At 48.5% G+C, this 17,399-nt stretch overlaps 1 protein-coding gene across 2 annotated transcripts; it reads left to right on the forward strand.

The window, feature by feature from the left end:
- The first annotated feature begins 117 nt into the window (after window positions 1-117).
- On the forward strand, window positions 118-16,378 carry Cd8b (CD8b molecule). 2 transcript variants are annotated; one of them, XR_005873784.1, is made up of 6 exons: window positions 118-259; window positions 3,039-3,401; window positions 6,679-6,768; window positions 9,234-9,350; window positions 11,686-11,775; window positions 12,651-12,682. XR_005873784.1 is itself a non-coding variant. In XM_040737612.1 (6 exons), the coding sequence occupies exons 1-6, from the start codon at window positions 217-219 to the stop codon at window positions 15,690-15,692; spliced, it is 636 nt and encodes a 211-aa protein (XP_040593546.1). In that variant the 5' UTR covers window positions 118-216; the 3' UTR covers window positions 15,693-16,378. The 2 variants fall into 2 exon arrangements, 1 of the variants encoding a protein (XP_040593546.1); XM_040737612.1 differs by lacking the exon at window positions 9,234-9,350 and adding an exon at window positions 15,680-16,378 and having other exon boundaries at window positions 12,651-12,687.
- Window positions 16,379-17,399: the final 1,021 nt, after the last annotated feature.

Below are 17,399 nucleotides of genomic sequence, written 5' to 3' on the forward strand. Positions count from 1 at the left end.
AAAGGCCATAGGACACACACACACACACACACACACACACACACACACACACACTCACCATGACTCTGCCCCTCCCTGGTGGCCCCGCCCTTTGACTTCATCAGCACCCCACCTCCCTTACATTCAGGGTGCCCCATCCGCCTGCCCTGGCTCCTAACCCACCCTTCGGCTGGCGGGGGCCCGAGGGAGCAGGTGTCCCCACAACCGACCGCCAAGATGCAGCCACGGCTCTGGCTGGTCTTCAGTGTGAAGCTGGCAGGTAAGACAGAGTGGACTAGTACTGGTCTGCGCTAGGGCGGGGAACTCAGACCTGGCGGTCTCCGCAGCAGGAGGCACAGACAGGAGCCGGGCTGTGGGAACAGGGCAGGCTTGGTAGGCACAGGCCTTGGTCATGGGAAGAGGACTCCTCCCAGGAGCTCATTTCCCAGCACCTAGGGCAGAAGCCGCCTGTCCCACAGCCTGAACTAGAAGGGAAGAGAGGGAAAGAGGAAGAAACAAAAGAGGAGAGAGAAATGTAAAACTGAAGGGGAAACGTAGTTATTCAGGGCGCACAGGGTTGTGCCCCATGCAGTTCCCAGAGGCCCAGTCTGGTGTAGGCCAGGGTCTGTAGACACACTCTTATTACTTCCGGGCAAGTGTGTCTAGTAAATTAGACAAACACTGCTGTAGCTGACTCAAGGACGACTATGACCCCCCATCACTGTCCAGTGTCCTCTGGAGTCAGGGTCCTATGCAGCATGGCTCCCCCAAGAAGCGGCTCTGGGCACTGCAGATGGGTTACTGGGGCTAGCTAGCACAGACATGTGACCTAAAGTCCATCACTGCGATCAGACCCAGTGAGAGTGCTTTTTAGAGGGAGACCCCTCAAATCTCCTCTGGTGTGGTACCACCTAAAGCTCAAAACTGATTACACAGTTGAGAGAGACAGGGCATGCCGGCCCCTACATCTGATTAGGTCAACTCCACTACATCACAAATGGAAACAAGGTAAGGCTATTCTGAGCCACTGAAGCTACTGCTGATCATTCTAGAAATTCTAGGTCCCTCTGAAAATGGAATCCTGGGCAACCAAACAGATCAAAGGAGACCATTGTGTAGGTTTCCTCAATTCGGTGGCTCTGAGCTCATTCGCCCAAGTCCTATGGCCTGGGTTTGAGTGTGAGTCTACTGCGCACAGGCTGTGTGATCCTGAGCATACCTTTCTCTTGAGCTATGTTTGCTCTCGTGTAAAAGGAGTCTGTCACCTGTAGGATTAGTGAGGACTGAATCAGACAACACACACACACACACACACACACACACACACACACTGTGCCTGATGTATTGCAATATAGACCAGCATCATCATTTCACATTTGCTTCCCCAAAGAGGACAATGACCCAAAACAATAAAAATGGCTGCGATGGCACAGAAATGGTAGCCTGGTACTCACGGCCAGGGAGGTGTAGCGGCCTGAGGTGAGAGGATATTCATTCTCTCCATGCAAGGGGAAGCTCAGAGTGCTCTGAGGGTGGACTCTGGATTTACCTCATCTCATCAGTCCTCAGGAAGGCCGTGATGGGCCCGCAAGGCCTGAGCCACATTATAGGCAGTGATCACCATCAACTCAGGCAGTTGGTTCTCCCGGGATCACACACCCTCCGTCCTCTGCTCAGCCAGGCCTGTCCTCTGTGTTATTTATATCTTGGCCATGGCCCTCTGCTCCAAGCCAAAGAAAAAGGCTTTCTGGATCAAACTGAGTTCGTGGGAATGAACCCACATTGTCTTGGATGTGAAAGAAACTTAGTGTGAGCCTCCTTGAGACTTGGTGCCCAGAACATCCCTGAGAGCGTAGACCTGCCAGCAGAGTTTACCTGCGGGCTTCACACGGGCACCTCCACTCCATCCGATTACCTGCGTGGGTGCCTCATCGATCTCACTTCTCCCTGAAACTCACTGTGTAGCTCAGCAATCCTGCCTCAACTTCTCAAGTGCTAGGATTCTAAGTGTGCACAACTATGCCTGCCTGCCTTTCTTTCTAACCCTCAGTAGCAAGCAGGACAACGCGGCAAGCCAAGCTCTCCTTTCACAGGAGACCACATACTTGGTGACTTCTGAGGTCCCACAGCTGCCACAGGACAAAGGCTATGTGCACCATCAAGTCTGTAACTCCCTCCAACCGCCCAGTCTTCTCATCTAAGACAAATTAACTCTCAGCCTTGTCTCTGTAATGGCTGCCCTGCCCTGAGGGGTGAGAAGTTAATGTCAGGTCCCGTGCAGGGTTGAGAAGTAACGACCCACCAGGGTCAGCTCCTTTAACTGGGTCTGGAAATCTCACACTGTCCAAACCAGCCTTGCACTGGGCCCGTGACTCCAGATTCCTCTCCCAGCTTGCCCCAGGTCTCTTCCAGCGGCTTAGAGCCACGAAAGGCCTCTCTACTCAGAGGCACAGCCAGGAGAGGCCAGCAACCAGCTTTGGCTTTTGACATTGGTTCTTTGGGTTTGAATTCAGTGAGATGCCGAGCAAGTTAGCTTCGTGCCTGTGTTTTCTCATCTAGGGGAGGGGGATAAACATCCTGGAGCTAGTTTGATACTTGGCTAAGATGGCTTACGCCAAGGACCACAGGTGGACGTAGGTCGTCATCCAGTGCTTTGGTAAAGGCAAGCACAGTGGACACCGACCTGCAGTCAATGTTTGTGAGTTCAAAGACACCGACTGCTGATAACACCCTGGCTTTTCCATCAGTTTGCCTCCCATACAAGCTCATTGTGATTCTGAGGCCCCACCACTGTGCACAGACACATTTGCTAATGGCTTCTACACTAGGGTTTGAACTCTGTACTGCTGAGCTAGCTTACAGGCCTTCCCCCCTACTCTTTTATTTTTTTTAAAGACAAGTTCTCATGTAGCCCAGGCTAGCCTTGAACTCACTATGTAACCAAACTTGAAGTTCTGATCTTCCTGCTGCAACCTCCAGAGTGCTAAGGTTACATGTGCTTATCAGCAGCCTGGTTTATTTCTTCTGTTTTTTTTTTCATTTGTTGTTTGTTTTTGTAGCTCTCTGGAGCAGCTCTGCCCTCCTTCAGACCCCTAGGTCCTTGACAGTTCTAACCAATCAAATAGCAAAAGTGTCCTGCGAAGCAAAAACTCTCCCTAAGACCACAGTCATCAGCTGGCTGAGACAGCGCCGGGGACCCACCATGGACAAGCACTTTGAGTTCCTGGCCTCCTGGAACCCTTCCAAAGCAGCTGCTACATACGGTGAAGGGGTGAAGAAGGAGAATATAATCATGTTTTCAGATATAACCCGGTACGTTCTCAATCTGACGAGCGTGAAGCTGGAAGACAGCGGCACCTACTTCTGCATGATGATCGGGAGCCCTCAGCTGATCTTTGGGACAGGGACGGAGCTGAGAGTGGGTAAGAATGGCTTTAAAGATATGGAGCATACACGCACACACACAGACACACACACACACACACACACACACACACACACACACACACACCAGGCACTGCGGCTGCCTGCTCTCAGTGAGCCTCACTCTGCAGCCTTGATAATCACACCACCTAAAGACTAATCGAAAGAAAATGCATATTGAGAGTTGCCCAGGTCGAGCACCTTTGAGGGTTGCACGTAGCTGTGTCCCTTAAGGCTGCCAGCAGATGGTAGACTCCACTCCTACTTTGGATGGGAAGCAGATGAAGTGGGAATAGGTCGGTTAACCATGGGCGCTTGTGATTCTGATGCAGACACACAGTGTCCTTGCCTGGACAGCAATTTCAGGAACCCTGAGTGCACATACAAACTCTCACTGCCTGGGTACACACAGAGAGCGCATTTCTGAGGCAGCAGAGAAGCAGTTGTCCTTAGCATCCTTTGTGGGGTTCTATGGCTCAAACCCACACTCAGGGGCCCAGGGGATAAAATAACTGGACCCCAGGCCTAGCCAGGCTACTAATACATCACATACCTGTCCCCTCCCACAGCCTCGGTTTCCCTATCTGTACAAAGCAGCTGTTGGCCCACCTCTAGTTCTTGGAAGCTGCAGTTTCATTAATTAAATGGTCGTGTAGAAGTACCTTGCAAACCATAGACACGGTTTTCCATTTTCTTTTTTTTCTTTTTTCTTTTTTCTTTTTTCTTTTTTTTTTTTTGGTTTTTTGAGGCAGGGTTTCTTTGTGGCTTTGGAGGCTGTCCTGGGACTCGCTTGGTAGTCCAGGCTGGTCTCGAACTCACAGAGATCCGCCTGCCTCTGCCTCCCAAGTGCTGGGATTAAAGGCGTGCGCCACCAACGCCCGGCCCGGTTTTCTATTTTCTAAGAATCATCTAAGTGCCTGCATTGGTGGTATAGTGGTGAGCATAGCTGCCTTCCAGAATCATCTAAGTAAGAAGAAATAAGTGAAATGAATTTCACAGTGCATTTTTTCGAACCCAATTTATCCAAAAAGTATTAGCATTTCAACAGGTAACCTATTTTTTCATACATGGCATTTGGTATGTATTTTATGTGTACAGCATATCTCTGTTCAGACTAGTCACACTAGACTTGGGGTGGAAAGCGATCATTGTAGATTCTCTCGGGTCAACATTTGGCTGTAGTTCTTTCTCCAGCTCAACCCAGGACTGGGCTTTTCACTGTCTTGCTTCCCACTCACCTGGGGACTGAAAGTCACAAAGGCACCCCAGCCACCCCCAGAAGTTAGGTCACTCGGCCTAAGGGGTACAGAGACAGTTGGGGATGAGGCCAGAGTTATAATGGAAAACAGCAAGGACAGCAAAAACAGATCGAGGTCTCCATGGCCTGTCTAGTGTCTGATCTGACAGGGTGGTGTGGGTTAAGGTCTGTTGTGTTTGCTTTCTTACCTTTGTTTCTGTGAGCTCCATGCCTTCCCAGGGCTTCAGGGTCTGAGAAGGGCAGATGTGAAATAAGAGCAGGTGGTTTCCATCTCTGCCTGTCCTGGCTTCCATGTTTCCAAGCCCTGTGTGCTGCCCAGCAGACCAGGGTCCACAATCTGTCTTCCCAGTGACAAGGACACCCAAAGTCTGAGCCTACCTGCTGGACTGGAGGATTCCAGTGCCTTGGAGGAGAAGCTTGGCTAATATAGAGAGTGTTGGGGGGAATACAGGCCTTATTTAGGCACTCAAGCACACTGTGGGTTCCAAGGACCTGTCCCTCTTAAAAAAAAAAAAGACAGAGAAGGAGAAATCGAATTCAGGAGGAATTGCGGGGACCTGACTCAGAGCGAAATGAAATTAAACAGAGCAACCTCCTCTTGTCCCCATCCCCTCCCGTCAGACTTAGGCTGCTACTGTGCCAGCCAAGGCCCCGGAGGCTACAGCTCCCCCCCATGCTCGCCACTGAGCAGCTGAGAGACTCCTACGTTTTTGAGGCAAATGGACTCAGTTTAGGAGTCATGAGCTCTAAAGGACTCAACACCCAGCAGGTCCAGACTCTTGGATCTTGTCACTGCTATTAGCTGTCACTTCACAACAGCTCCTTAGCACCAATGGTCAAAAGCCTGTGATGACCTAATGTGGTTAATGTTTGGTCAGAGATGGTACGGGAAATGGTCTTTTGGTTTTTCTAGCTCCTCTCCTACTACTTCGCTGAAAGTAGAATGCAGGAGATCCGTTTCCTTGGTCAGCAAAGGCTAAGGGTAGACGGTCCGGAAGTCCACACCTCAGAACCTCGTGGTCTCCCCGCTCAGAGCATCAGTCCCACTGTCCTCTCCTACCCCTCTCCCAACCCCTCAGTGTGAGACACCGAATCAAAACCGAGGAGAGGCAGGGCCATCCAGGGAAGGAGAAGGGTCTGGAGTCCCAGTCTGTCACTTATCCACCTCTCCCAGCTGGCCGTGTTCATGTAGGGGAGGGACAACTATCGACTTAGGGACTGGCTAGGGGGCTGAGAGATTGGTCATGCCAAAGGACCAAGGAGTCTTCTGTGTTTTGTTTTGTTGCAACGGGGTCTTTCTACATAGCCCTGGCTGTCCTAATACTCATGTAGACTGGGTGAGCCTCCTTGGACTCACAGAGATCCACCTGCCTCCATCTCCCAAGTGTTGGTATTAAAGGTGTATGCCACCATGCCAGGCTGGACCAACAACCTCAACCCAAGGTCATGCCTACTGTGTTCTTTGCTAGGTATGCCTCTCTCTTGATTCTCACAAGATGTCATTGTCCTTTTCGTTTGTTAGCTTTTCAGGTTTTTTGTTGTTGTTGTTGTTGGTTGTTATTGTTATTTTTCAAGTCAGGGTTTCTCTGTGTAGACCTGGCTGCCCTGGAACTCATTCTGTAGACCAGGCTGACCTGGATCTCACAGAGATCTGCCTGCTTCTGCCTCTCAAGTACTGGGATTTAAAGGTGTGCTCCACCACCACCTGGCAGAAAGTCATCTTCTTTACAGCAGATGGGAAGTTGAGGAACAGACAATAGTCCAGGCTTCACAGTTGTTAATTATGGCACAAGGCTCTGCTCATGTCTGGTGGTTTCATAGCCTCTCTCCGGGACACCAAGCTATCCCCACCCACAGGCGCAACATTTATCTGAGAACTGAGCATCAGATCTGAATCCTTGTGCTCTGTGACCTGAAGTCCTGTGGCAGCCGTCAGTGCCTGGAAGCAAGGCACACAGTCTGCCGGTGAGTCTTGCTGCTTACCTGGCTGACATGTGGGTTATTACTTCTTTCTGTAGTTGACGTCCTTCCTACACCTGCCCAGACCACCAAGAAGACTATCCTCAAGAAGAAACAGTGCCCAGTCCCCAACCCAAAGGCCCAGAAGGGTAAGTTTGCCATGGCTGCACTCACAGAAAAAAAAGGCAGCTCCCACTTTCCTTTCCTTCTCCCTCTTTCTCTTGCTTTCCTTCTCCCCTTCCTTCCTCCCTGGTACAAACACTTGCTGAGCCTTTGTTCCGTAGCCTATTTCTCTAGCTCCAAGGAGGTGTCAACAAAAGGGACACTGAGTACCACAAGTCACAGTCCGTGAGGCCACACTCAGAACTCATCACAGAATGAGACGTTCAGGAAAATACAGCCACCCAGACCCTGTGCTCGCAGCAGCGCAACTCATCATAGCCAGAGAAGTGGACACAACCCGATGTTCCCCAACTAGTGCATAGGCTAACAAGGCAGGGTGCAGGCAATACGAGGACCCAGAGAATGACGTCCTGGGCTCACAAGACGGCTCAGAAAGTAGCCGCACCTGCTGCCAAGCCTGCTGTCTTCAGTACACACATGGTACAAAGAGAAAACTGATTCCTGCAAGCTGTCCTTTAACTTATGTGTACCATGGCACTCAAATGCCCACACCATATACTCAATCAATAAATGAATGCAGTTTTTTTAAAAAGTTAAGTACTGGCTGGGTATGGCAGTCCATGCTTATAATCCTAACATTCAGGAGGCTGAGGCAAGATCACAAGTTCAAGGTTAGCCTGAGCTACGTAGAGAATCCCTGATTAAAAAAGAAAGAGCCCAGATGTGGTGGCATATATGTGTAATCCCAGCACTCAGAAGGTAGACGCAAAACGATCAGGAGTTCAAAGCTATACTCAACTACATGTCACAACTGAATCTAGCTTGGGCTGTGTAAGACCCTGCCTCAATGCCCTACCCCCAAATAATATACTGACACTTGCTTAAGTTTGGATGGATCTTGAAAATGCACAGTGAAAGGTCAGTTACAAACAAATAAACAAACAAACAAATAAATCTCACACATTTTAGCCAGGTGGGGTGGCTCATGCCTCTAATCCCAGAACTCAGGAGCAGAGACAGGTTGATCTCTATGAGTTCAAGGTCAGGCATAGGGAACATTGAAAAAGTCTTAATCAGCACAGAGGCTGTGTTTTGTTGTTTTTCTAGAACTACCAAAATGCCCCCAAAGCAGACAATGTGATGGCTTTACACTTCAAGAAGATTCTAAAAATCACTGAGTATACATTTAACTTTCCATGTAGATTCAGGCTGCCTGGAACTAACTTTAACCCAGGCTGACCTCAGATTCCCAATCCTTCTGCCCCAGCCTTAGACTGACAGGTTGTGGGATTATAGACATATACAACAGGTAGAGTTTCTGGCTTGCAAATCATATCACAATCAAGCTGTCAACAAACAAAGGCTTCCAGGCAAAGGCCCAGCACTTCACTCTTTGCCAGACTCTGACAAGCTAACGAGGGAAAGCCAGGCATCTCAGCCGGAGCAGGCACATACGTACTGTTGAAGCCATACCCTCAAACGTGTTCTGGAAAAATACTGACTTCCACCCCCAAAAGTTAGTGGTGACAAACAGAGAGTTCCAGCTGCCACTACCCGGAGAACAAACCACACCGCCAGCGCACCGCTGGGGTAGCTTGTGCTGCCTCACTGCAGCATACAAAAGCCCCAGAGGAGGTGTTCCCTGAAGGGTCATGGAGACAGGGAGAGGGTTGCCTCCTGAGGTCACCACGGAGGTTTGGTGCCTTATGCCTGTAATCCCAGTACCTGGGAGGGTGAGGCCAACAATCAGGAGTTCTTGGTCATCCTCAGCTACAGTGCAAGTCTGAGCTATATGAGACCCTGCCTCAAGGAAATCAAAACACTAATCAAAAAAGAAAACGCAAACAGAAAGCCTTTCTGTTATAAATATGAAGAGGAAGACAGAGTGACTTCATTATATAACATATTGTGCCCTGAAAGCTTAGTTAAAAGGACGGAGAGGCAGGCAACAAAAATACAAACCTCACAAAATGCAGCCCCTGTTGGTCAGTTTTTCAGAAGGCTGAGGCAGGGGGATCACTTGAACTCATAAGTTTGAGAGTAGTCTAAGCAACACAGTGTGAGACTGTCTCAAAAATAAATAAGCTAGGCATGGTGGTTCTTGCATATGATCTCAGCATTCAAGAGTCTGAGGCAACAGGATCAGTGTAATCTGAGGCTAGCCTGGACGACATAGTAAGTTCTAGGCCAGGCTGATCTACAGAATGAGACACCGTCTATAGATAAATTTTTAAAAACCCCACACATACACATATGCATATATATACATATGCATATATATACATACATACATATACATACACACACATACACAAATGGGAAGAGGGGAGGGAGAAAGGGGGCAAAAAAGAAGAGTGAGAGGAAGGGAAGGAAGGAGAGAGGAAGTCAGAAAGGAGATAGAGAGACCTTTTATACAGAGAGAGGCAGAAATCAGTTGGAATAAACAACCATGCTTCTTCAACCATGACAGTATCTCTGGCTTCCCTTCCAGTGCGGTCCCTCTACAGTGCCCTGCCCCTCCTCCTCTGCTGCTCTGCAACTAGTCTTGAAAGCCGGGACGGATAACTTGGATGCTGTCAGCTTCCCTCACCTGACCCTCACCAACTGGGTGAGCCGTAGTCGATTTGCCAAGCTGTGCAAGCATCTCTGTGAGCACTCTGCCCCCGAGCTAGATCCCCAGCCCAGGCCCCAGTTTCTCAGAACTACGAAGTGAGAGGGAACAATAAAACAACTCCGTGTCTTCCGTCCTCAGAGGCTTTCAGTTAGCACTGTCCCTGGCGCATCTAGCTGAGTTCTTTTCCTCCCTCACATGCAGAGGGCTTTCTAGACTTCTCAACCAAGAGCCCAAGCCTGCACTCTATCCTTTCATGCATGGGTTTGGCTCTGCACTTCAGCCCTTTAGGGCGATCCACTATGGGGCTGATCTGAGGCCAGAGTATTGAAGAAAGATCTAGAACATTAAAAACAGAAGCCCTGCAGCTTAAACAGCATTCAAAAACTAGACAAGTGGCTGGGCGGTGGTGGCGCATGCTTTTAATCCCAGCACTCAGGAAGCAGAGACAGGTAGATCTCTGTGAGTTCGAGACCAGCCTGGTCTACAGGACAGCCTTCAAACGAAGACATAAATAAATAAATAAATAAATAAATAAATAAATAAATAAGCTAGACTAGTGAATAGATACCCGGGTCACAGAAGAACAATCAGTCAAGTAGGTAGTGCAAGCAAATAGTCTGAAGCCCACACAGTCTGGGGACTGAAGTACGGCCAATGAGGCTCCTCTCTCTTCCGCGCAGATGCACTCGCATTAACTGAGCCGGTTAGGTGTCCCGTTGGGTGAGAGAGAAAACGAAGACACCTGGCAGTTTACTACAACCAAAATGGGCAAAGTCTGTGGTCTAGTAGCTCCCATTATCACGTCTGCCTCAGGAAGGCACCTGCATACAGAAAGGTGCCAGAATGTTCTCTGGGGCTGTTTATAAAAGCAAAACACAGGAAACAGCTAAGATTCCCGCTGGTGGCTAAATAAAGGACGGTGCATCCGCAGGGCCACCTGTGACTCCACCGAGGAACGCAGTGTGCTGGCATGATTGAAGGATGGGGAGGAAGGCATTCGCGGAAAGAAGAAAACGAGCACAGTACAACCCACTGTGCTAAAAAGGAGAAAACTAAGGGGCCAAGGGCGTAGCTCAGTTGATAGAGTTGCCCAACATGCGCAAAGCCCTGGGTTCAATCCCTAGCCCGGCATACGTGGTCGCAGTGGCCCACAAGTGTGATCCCAGCACTCGAGAGATGGAGACAGGAGAATCAGAAGTTCAAGATCATCCTTGGTCACCGTGAATTAGAGACCTGTCAGGGATACAGGAAACCTTATCTTTTTGTTTTGGGGAGGGGGCGGGTTTCGAGACAGAGTTTCTCTGTGGCTTTGGAGGCTGTCCTGGAACTAACTCTGTAGACCAGACTGGCTTTGAACTCACAGAGATCCTCCTGCCTCTGCCTCAGGAGTGCTGGGATTAAAGGCGTGCGCCACCATCGCCCGGCTTGGGAAACCTTATCTTTAAAATTAAAACACAAAGACAGCGGCTAGGGAGATGACTTTTTAGGGTAGAATGCTTTCTGTGAAAACACAGGCCCTGAGTTTAAATCATGAGCACTCACATAAAAAGCTGGGCCTGGTGACAGACACCTGGATCCCCAGCACTGGGGGAGGTAGAGACCGGAGAACCTCCGGGGCTTGCCGGCCCCCAGTCTGGTGCCAGGCTTAGGGAGAGACCATCTCAAGGGAAAGAGGTAGAAAATGACAGGACAGGACACCTGTCAGCCTCCGCTGGTCTCCACACCACTCACATGTGCCTACACGCCCCACATGCACACTCACATACATGTATATGAACAATGAAAATTGCACGTGCCCGTGAAAACTGTGTGTTTAGATGTAAAGGGGAAGATTTTGAAATTATCAGTGTTGATCTGTGACCATTCTAACATTGAGAAAAGTACAGTGAAAATATAGGTGTCTATTTTTTTTGTGAAATTCAAATAAAGGATTTTTTAAAAAAGGAATAGCAAAATGTTATTAGTAGGCATGAGATGTGTCTACTTCCTCTGCACATAAACAGTGCCCAAGTTTTATTAACATTTTAAAAATAGAGATGTAACATGGCATTTGTATATAAAATTACCTCAGTGATATTTAAAGCGAATTTTAAAATCAACCAGAAGGAAGTATGATAAAAATGCAACCAGTGGGGCTGCCTCCTGGAAGGGGAGTCAGACAGATCTCTGTGAGTTCCAGTCCAGCCAGGGTTACAAAATGAGGGCCGAATAGTGAGACCCTGTGTCAAAAACAAAGAGTAGCAAGCCAACCAGTGACACACTCCGGGAGGAGGGACTGCTCCCTGCCTGTGTCTGAATCCATGTCATGTGTCATGTGTGTCTTTTTCAGGCCTGACGTGTGGCCTCATTACCCTCAGCCTGCTGGTGGCCTCCCTCCTGGTTCTGCTGGTGTCCCTGAGTGTGGCGGTCCACCTTCACTGTGAGTTGATGCATACAGGACGTTAAGTCTACCTAGGCATACTTTCTTCCCTAGGGCAGCAAAGCAGACGGTAAATTCGCCCAACAAACCTTGTGGCTCTGCAAGTGACTCTTTCTGTCTTTGAGGGAACGCAGGGACTTGAACCCAGGGCATGCTGGATAATCTCTACCACAGTGCCCGGGAGGTAAAGGAAGAAACCTCAGGAGTTCAAGGCCAGCCATGGCTACATGGTGAATCTGAGGTTTGAGGCCCACCTGCGCCACCTAAGATCCTGTTTCAAAAACAAAAACATTCTGTGGACATAAACACAGCCCCCTTCTCTTTCCCTGCGGCATCCCAGTAGGAGTGCATGCCTGTGACGCCTTGGATGCCCTCTGGGCTCTGGGGCCTGGCCTGCTGTTAAGGCAATGACATTTGTTTTGCACCATTGAGATTTGAACCTAAGGCCTTGAGTCCCACCACTGTGCAGCCATTGCCCCTTTACCCCAAGTTTCGTTCCCAGGAAAGCTTATTTAAGGTACAAACTGGAGTAGATGAACTTCATTAAAACTCTGCCACGAGCTACATGACTTTTGGGCAAGTTATTTGACAATCTGCATGCTCTGTGCCACAGTTTCCACACGTGAGACGGATATAGTAGTGTTAGGATCGAGTAGCATGCGTGAAGGCTGTTAAAATGTGGAGTGGATGAATGAATGACTAATCTCAACTACTTTAAACCTGTATAAGCAAACAACAAGTGTGAAATGGGAAGAATTCGGGGCTCACCCTAGCACCCCAGATGAAGTCGTGGGCGTTCCTCTTGGGCTCTGAGGCTTGATGCTAGTGATCAACCAACCAGCGCTAACTTGCCTTTCTCTGCTCTGCTCTTCCAGGCCTTCGCAGGAAAGCCCGAATTCGCTTCATGAAACAGTAAGTGCTGTTCTCCAAAAAAGTCACATATGGGGCCTGAGGGTGTGGATGACTTGGAAGAGCGCTTGTCTAGAATGCCAAAGCCTCAGGTTCAGTCCCCAGCACCAAGTAAACCAAGTACAGTGGTTTCCTCCCATAATCCCAGCACTAGGAGGAGGATTAGAAATTCAAAGTCACCAGGGATGGTGGTCCATGCCTTTAATCCCAGCACGTGGAGAGGCAGAGGCAGACTGATTTCCATGAGTTTGAGGCCATCCTGGTCTAAATAGTGGGTTCCAGGACAGCCAGGACTATGTAGAGAAACTGTCAAAAGAAACCAGAAACAAAATATAAAATGAAGTGGATTAGAAATCCACTAAGAGGTGGATTCAAAGTCATCAGGCTATGGTAACACAACCCTTTAATCCCCCCCCCTCTGGCACTGGGGAGGCAGAGGCAGGAGGATCTCTGTAAGTTTGAGGCCAGCCTGGTCTACAGAGCAGAATTCCAGGACAGCTAGAGCTGTTACACAGAGAAATCTTGCCTTGAAAAACAAAAAACAAAACAAACAAACAAAAAAAGAAGAAGAAGAAGAAGAAGCTGAAAGTCATTCCTTTCTATATAGTACCAGGCTAGCCTGGGCTACAAACCTTACTTCAGAAATAATTTACCAGCTACAGAAATTTTTAAAAAGATGAAAATACGATCATGTATTTTTACCTATCATCCCTTAACAAGAGCCGAGGCTTGTACCAGACAGAGGCTGTGGTTACTTCCTGACTTCAGGTCTAGGATCCCATCCTCTGGCTCAGACAGTGTACTTGGATTTGATTGGTTGTTGTTCTGAGACAGGGTCTTCTGTATCCCATGCTGGTCTCAAACTTGCTATTTGCCAAGGCTGATCTTTGGCTTCTGGTCCTCCCTCCTCTACCTCCTGAGTGCTGGCACTACATTCATGAAGTACATACATACATGATGAAGATCAGACTCAGGCTTGGTGCACACAGGGAAGTGCTCTGCTGCCTGAGCCCCAGGCATAGAGACTGTTTCACATCTTCTGGCCATACATATCAGTTTGATCCTCAGAACACACACACACACACACACACATGCACGCACACACACACACACACACACACGCACGCACGCACGCACGCACGCACGCAGGTGTGAAGACAGAAAGGACCATGTCTCCAAATGGAAGAGGGCAATAGAACCTTGTGCTCAAGGGAGACATAGGCCTACATCTGAATTGGCAGCAAGCATCTCTACCCACTGAGCCATCTCTCCAGCACCGCCTGCTATATTTTATGAGCCATTTGCAGCTCTAGTTCAGATGGTAAGCAAGTTCTGCTTTGTGGGCTGGAATTAGAAACCACCTTCATCTAACAAACAAGAACCACAGCTTGAGCGCTTCTAAGACTAGACCTCTAGATAGTTCCGTGCAAAAAGCCCCTCTTTGTGGCCTGTTGTAGAAAGTCAGTCTAACCCTGGCACTCCCTATGATGTGTCCCAGCATGTCCTCTCATTGTCAACTGCTCCACAGTGACCTGATAATGCCATTTTTGAAGAAGCTGGAGATGGGACTCTGAAATTTGGCAACCAGGAGTTCTGTGGACCAGTGAGGCAGAGAGCATGCACAGGGTGTGTGTGTGTGTGTGTGTGTGTGTGTGTGTGTGTGTGTGTGTGTGTGTGTGTGTATCCTGAGTCCTCCTCCTTGCTTGGGGCAGCTCTGCTCACATCATTGATCTTTTTTGTTGTTGTTGTTTTGTTTTTTTGAGACAGGGTTTCTCTGTATGTCTTGGTGGCTGCCCTAGGACTTGCTCTGTAGATCAGGATGGCCTCGAACTCACAGAGATCAGAGATCCGCCTGCCTCTGCCTCTCGAGTGCTGGGATTAAAGGCAAGCGCCACCAACACCCGGCATCAGTGATCTATTTTTACATTTACTTATAAAATGTGCCCGTTGGCAGGGTTGCAAACATCTGTAATGCAGGCACTTGAGAGGTGAGGCAAGAGGATCAGAAGTCTGAGATCACAGCCAGTTTGTCTCAAAAAGAAAAAAAAAAGTAATTTTGCCAGGCTTGGTGGTACACACCTTTAATCCTGGCACTTGGAGGGCAGAGGCAGAGGAGGCAGATCTCTGGGGCTTTGAGGCCACCAGCCTGGTCTACACAGAGATTCAAGGATATGTAAAGAGACCCTGTTTCAAAACACCAGAAAGAAAGTGGTTTGAACAAAAATGTTTGTGGATTTATTTACTTGAGGATTGTGTGTGTGTGTGTGTGTGTGTGTGTGTGTGTGTGTGTGTGTGTGTGTTTTGAGACAGGACCTCAAAGGCCGGACTTGAGGTCATCTTAAACTCCTAACCCTGTGAAGTTGGTTTGTGGCTTTCAAACCTTTAAAAGCCCCTTAAAATTTTGCTGTTATGGCCCAGGTATGCTCAAAACAGCCCCTGGGCCTCACAGATCAGCTATTGGCAAACCCAAGCTGTAATTCTAGGCAGGTATCCCCAACCTTCTCTTGTCACAGAGTGTCCTCCCACCAAGGACCAGCACCTCTGGCCCCCTGTGTGCACTTAGAAAATGCTTCAAGAAGCAACGTCGTTCAAAGCTAGGGGCTTTTGACATTTTTAAAAACATTTCTTTGTCATGTGTGAACATGTGCCCTATGGCGGGTCAGAACAGCTGGTACTGGATATTGAACTCAGATCATCAGACTGGGAAGCAAGCACCTTCACCCACTGAGCCGTCCTACTGGCCGCAAAGCTAGAGTGGTTTTGAGCTATATTTGTGTGTTATTTTGTTGTAGTTTGGTTTTCACTGTTGTTACTTTGATTTTTGCTTTTTAATCTTTTTAATGACAGAGACGGGCCCTAAAAAACACTGTAGCATAAAGCTCTCAGCCCCAGGCACGCCTACTTCCTCCTCCATCTGCTATTTGCTTCTGCTATAAGAAATGCCAGTGTCCCTAGCCCGAAAATAAGAGTCTTACGACTTGCTGTCATTTCCCAGGTTTCACAAGTGATCAGTGCCCACAATGCTGATATCCTGCCACAAAAGGACAGTGCTCAGTAAGAAGCAAGATCTGGACAAATGAGAGAGGGTTTCATTCTACGGTGAGGAGTCCACTGTCTTGCTCAAGCCGTCTGCTTTGAAACGCGCTGCAAGTTCCTGTCTGTGACTTCATGCATGGGAACCTCTTGAATGTTCACCTGGAGACTCACAGAGAGGGCTCCAGAATCCAGAACCACTCACAGAGTGTGCTGAAGAACCAAGAACTCCCATCATGACACCCTTGTGGTTCTTGTACCCTTCTTGGACCGGACCGTGGATGGTGGCCTTCCAGCCACCATCTTTGAAAACTGCTTGGTAGGGCAGCAGTTTTGGCTCTTTGGCCTCTAATGGGAGAGAGCTGGGGGACCAACCCTGGGTCTTCCCAGAGAAGACTGCCCATCTTCACAGGGAGAAGCCAGCTTGTGACTGAAGCTTCCTGCAAACAGCAGCCTGGGCTCTCGGTGGTCATCTTAGCGTCCCAGGGCTAAGTCTCTCCTGGGAACCTGTTGGGTCAGGAGACAGACTTCTACTTCATCTCCTGGCAGGAAGTTCTTAAGCTTTACTTCTCTCTTGTGACTTGGATATTTCTCCTCTCAGTGTTTGCTGTTTTTATGGAAAATGTCATGGCTGTAAAAATAAAGTCCTGTGTTAAAGACACCAGTGGTTCCGTGGCATCCGAGGGTAGCCCCTCTACAGCAAAGAGGTGATGCTAGTCAAAAGAATAAGAGTTGGGAGTGTAGAATAGCAGCCTAAATGACAAGGTCACCAGTCCAGGGGTGGCAAGGTCATTTTGTGTGTGCTCATCGTACATCTGAGACCCTCATTTGGTCACACAATGTGCTCTTGGATTGTGGATGAAAAAGTTAGGAGGTACCCAGGATTCCCAAAGCCAGGCTATGCTACCTCCAGGCCACACACAAGCACACTCACGCCCACGCCCAAGTGCTCTCACCTGCAGTGATACTAGAAGCTGTTTTGATAGAAAGAACAGGTGTTGGTTCCAGCCGTTGGAGGGCTTTGGAGTCTGTTAGCAAAACGAGAGTGGTTTTATTTATTTGTATTTGAGACTGTAGCTGTGGATTGCATAGAACTCATTATGTAGATGAGGCTGTCCTTAAACTTGCAGAAATCTACCTGCCTCTGACTCCCAAGTGCTGGGATTAAAGGTGTAAGCCCTACACCTGACAATTTTAAAAGTATTTTGTGTGTGTGTGTGTGTGTGTGTGTGTGTGTGTGTGTGTAGGTAGGTAGGTAGGTAGGTAGGTAGGTCAGAGAACAACTTTTAGAAGTTGGTTCTGTCCCTGAACTGTGGTGACTCCAGGCATAGAACCCAGGTCCTGGGCCTTCACCTTTACTCACTGAGGCATCTTACCAGATGATCCTTGCCGACTTTTAAAACATTTTTAAAAATTTTTTTTAAAGAATGAGCTTCTCATGGTGTGTAATGAGGTTTCACAGATCAGTAGTCCTCATGGAGACATTCTGGTAAAGTTTTGTGTTTTTTTTTTTTTTGTTTGTTTTTTCTCTTGTAATACGCTAAGGGGGAAAGAACAGACATACTCCATACACTGCTGACAATGACAGAGAGGAACTTTTGGTGGGTAGCAGGTTTTACAGATGAGAGCCATAAAAACCTGTCACCTCACGTCCCCATGTGTCCCTCCTATTTCTGTTTCAG

The sequence above is a fragment of the Mesocricetus auratus genome, unplaced genomic scaffold (genome assembly GCF_017639785.1).
Source record: "Mesocricetus auratus isolate SY011 unplaced genomic scaffold, BCM_Maur_2.0 Super-Scaffold_100676, whole genome shotgun sequence".
Taxonomy (NCBI): domain Eukaryota; kingdom Metazoa; phylum Chordata; class Mammalia; order Rodentia; family Cricetidae; genus Mesocricetus; species Mesocricetus auratus.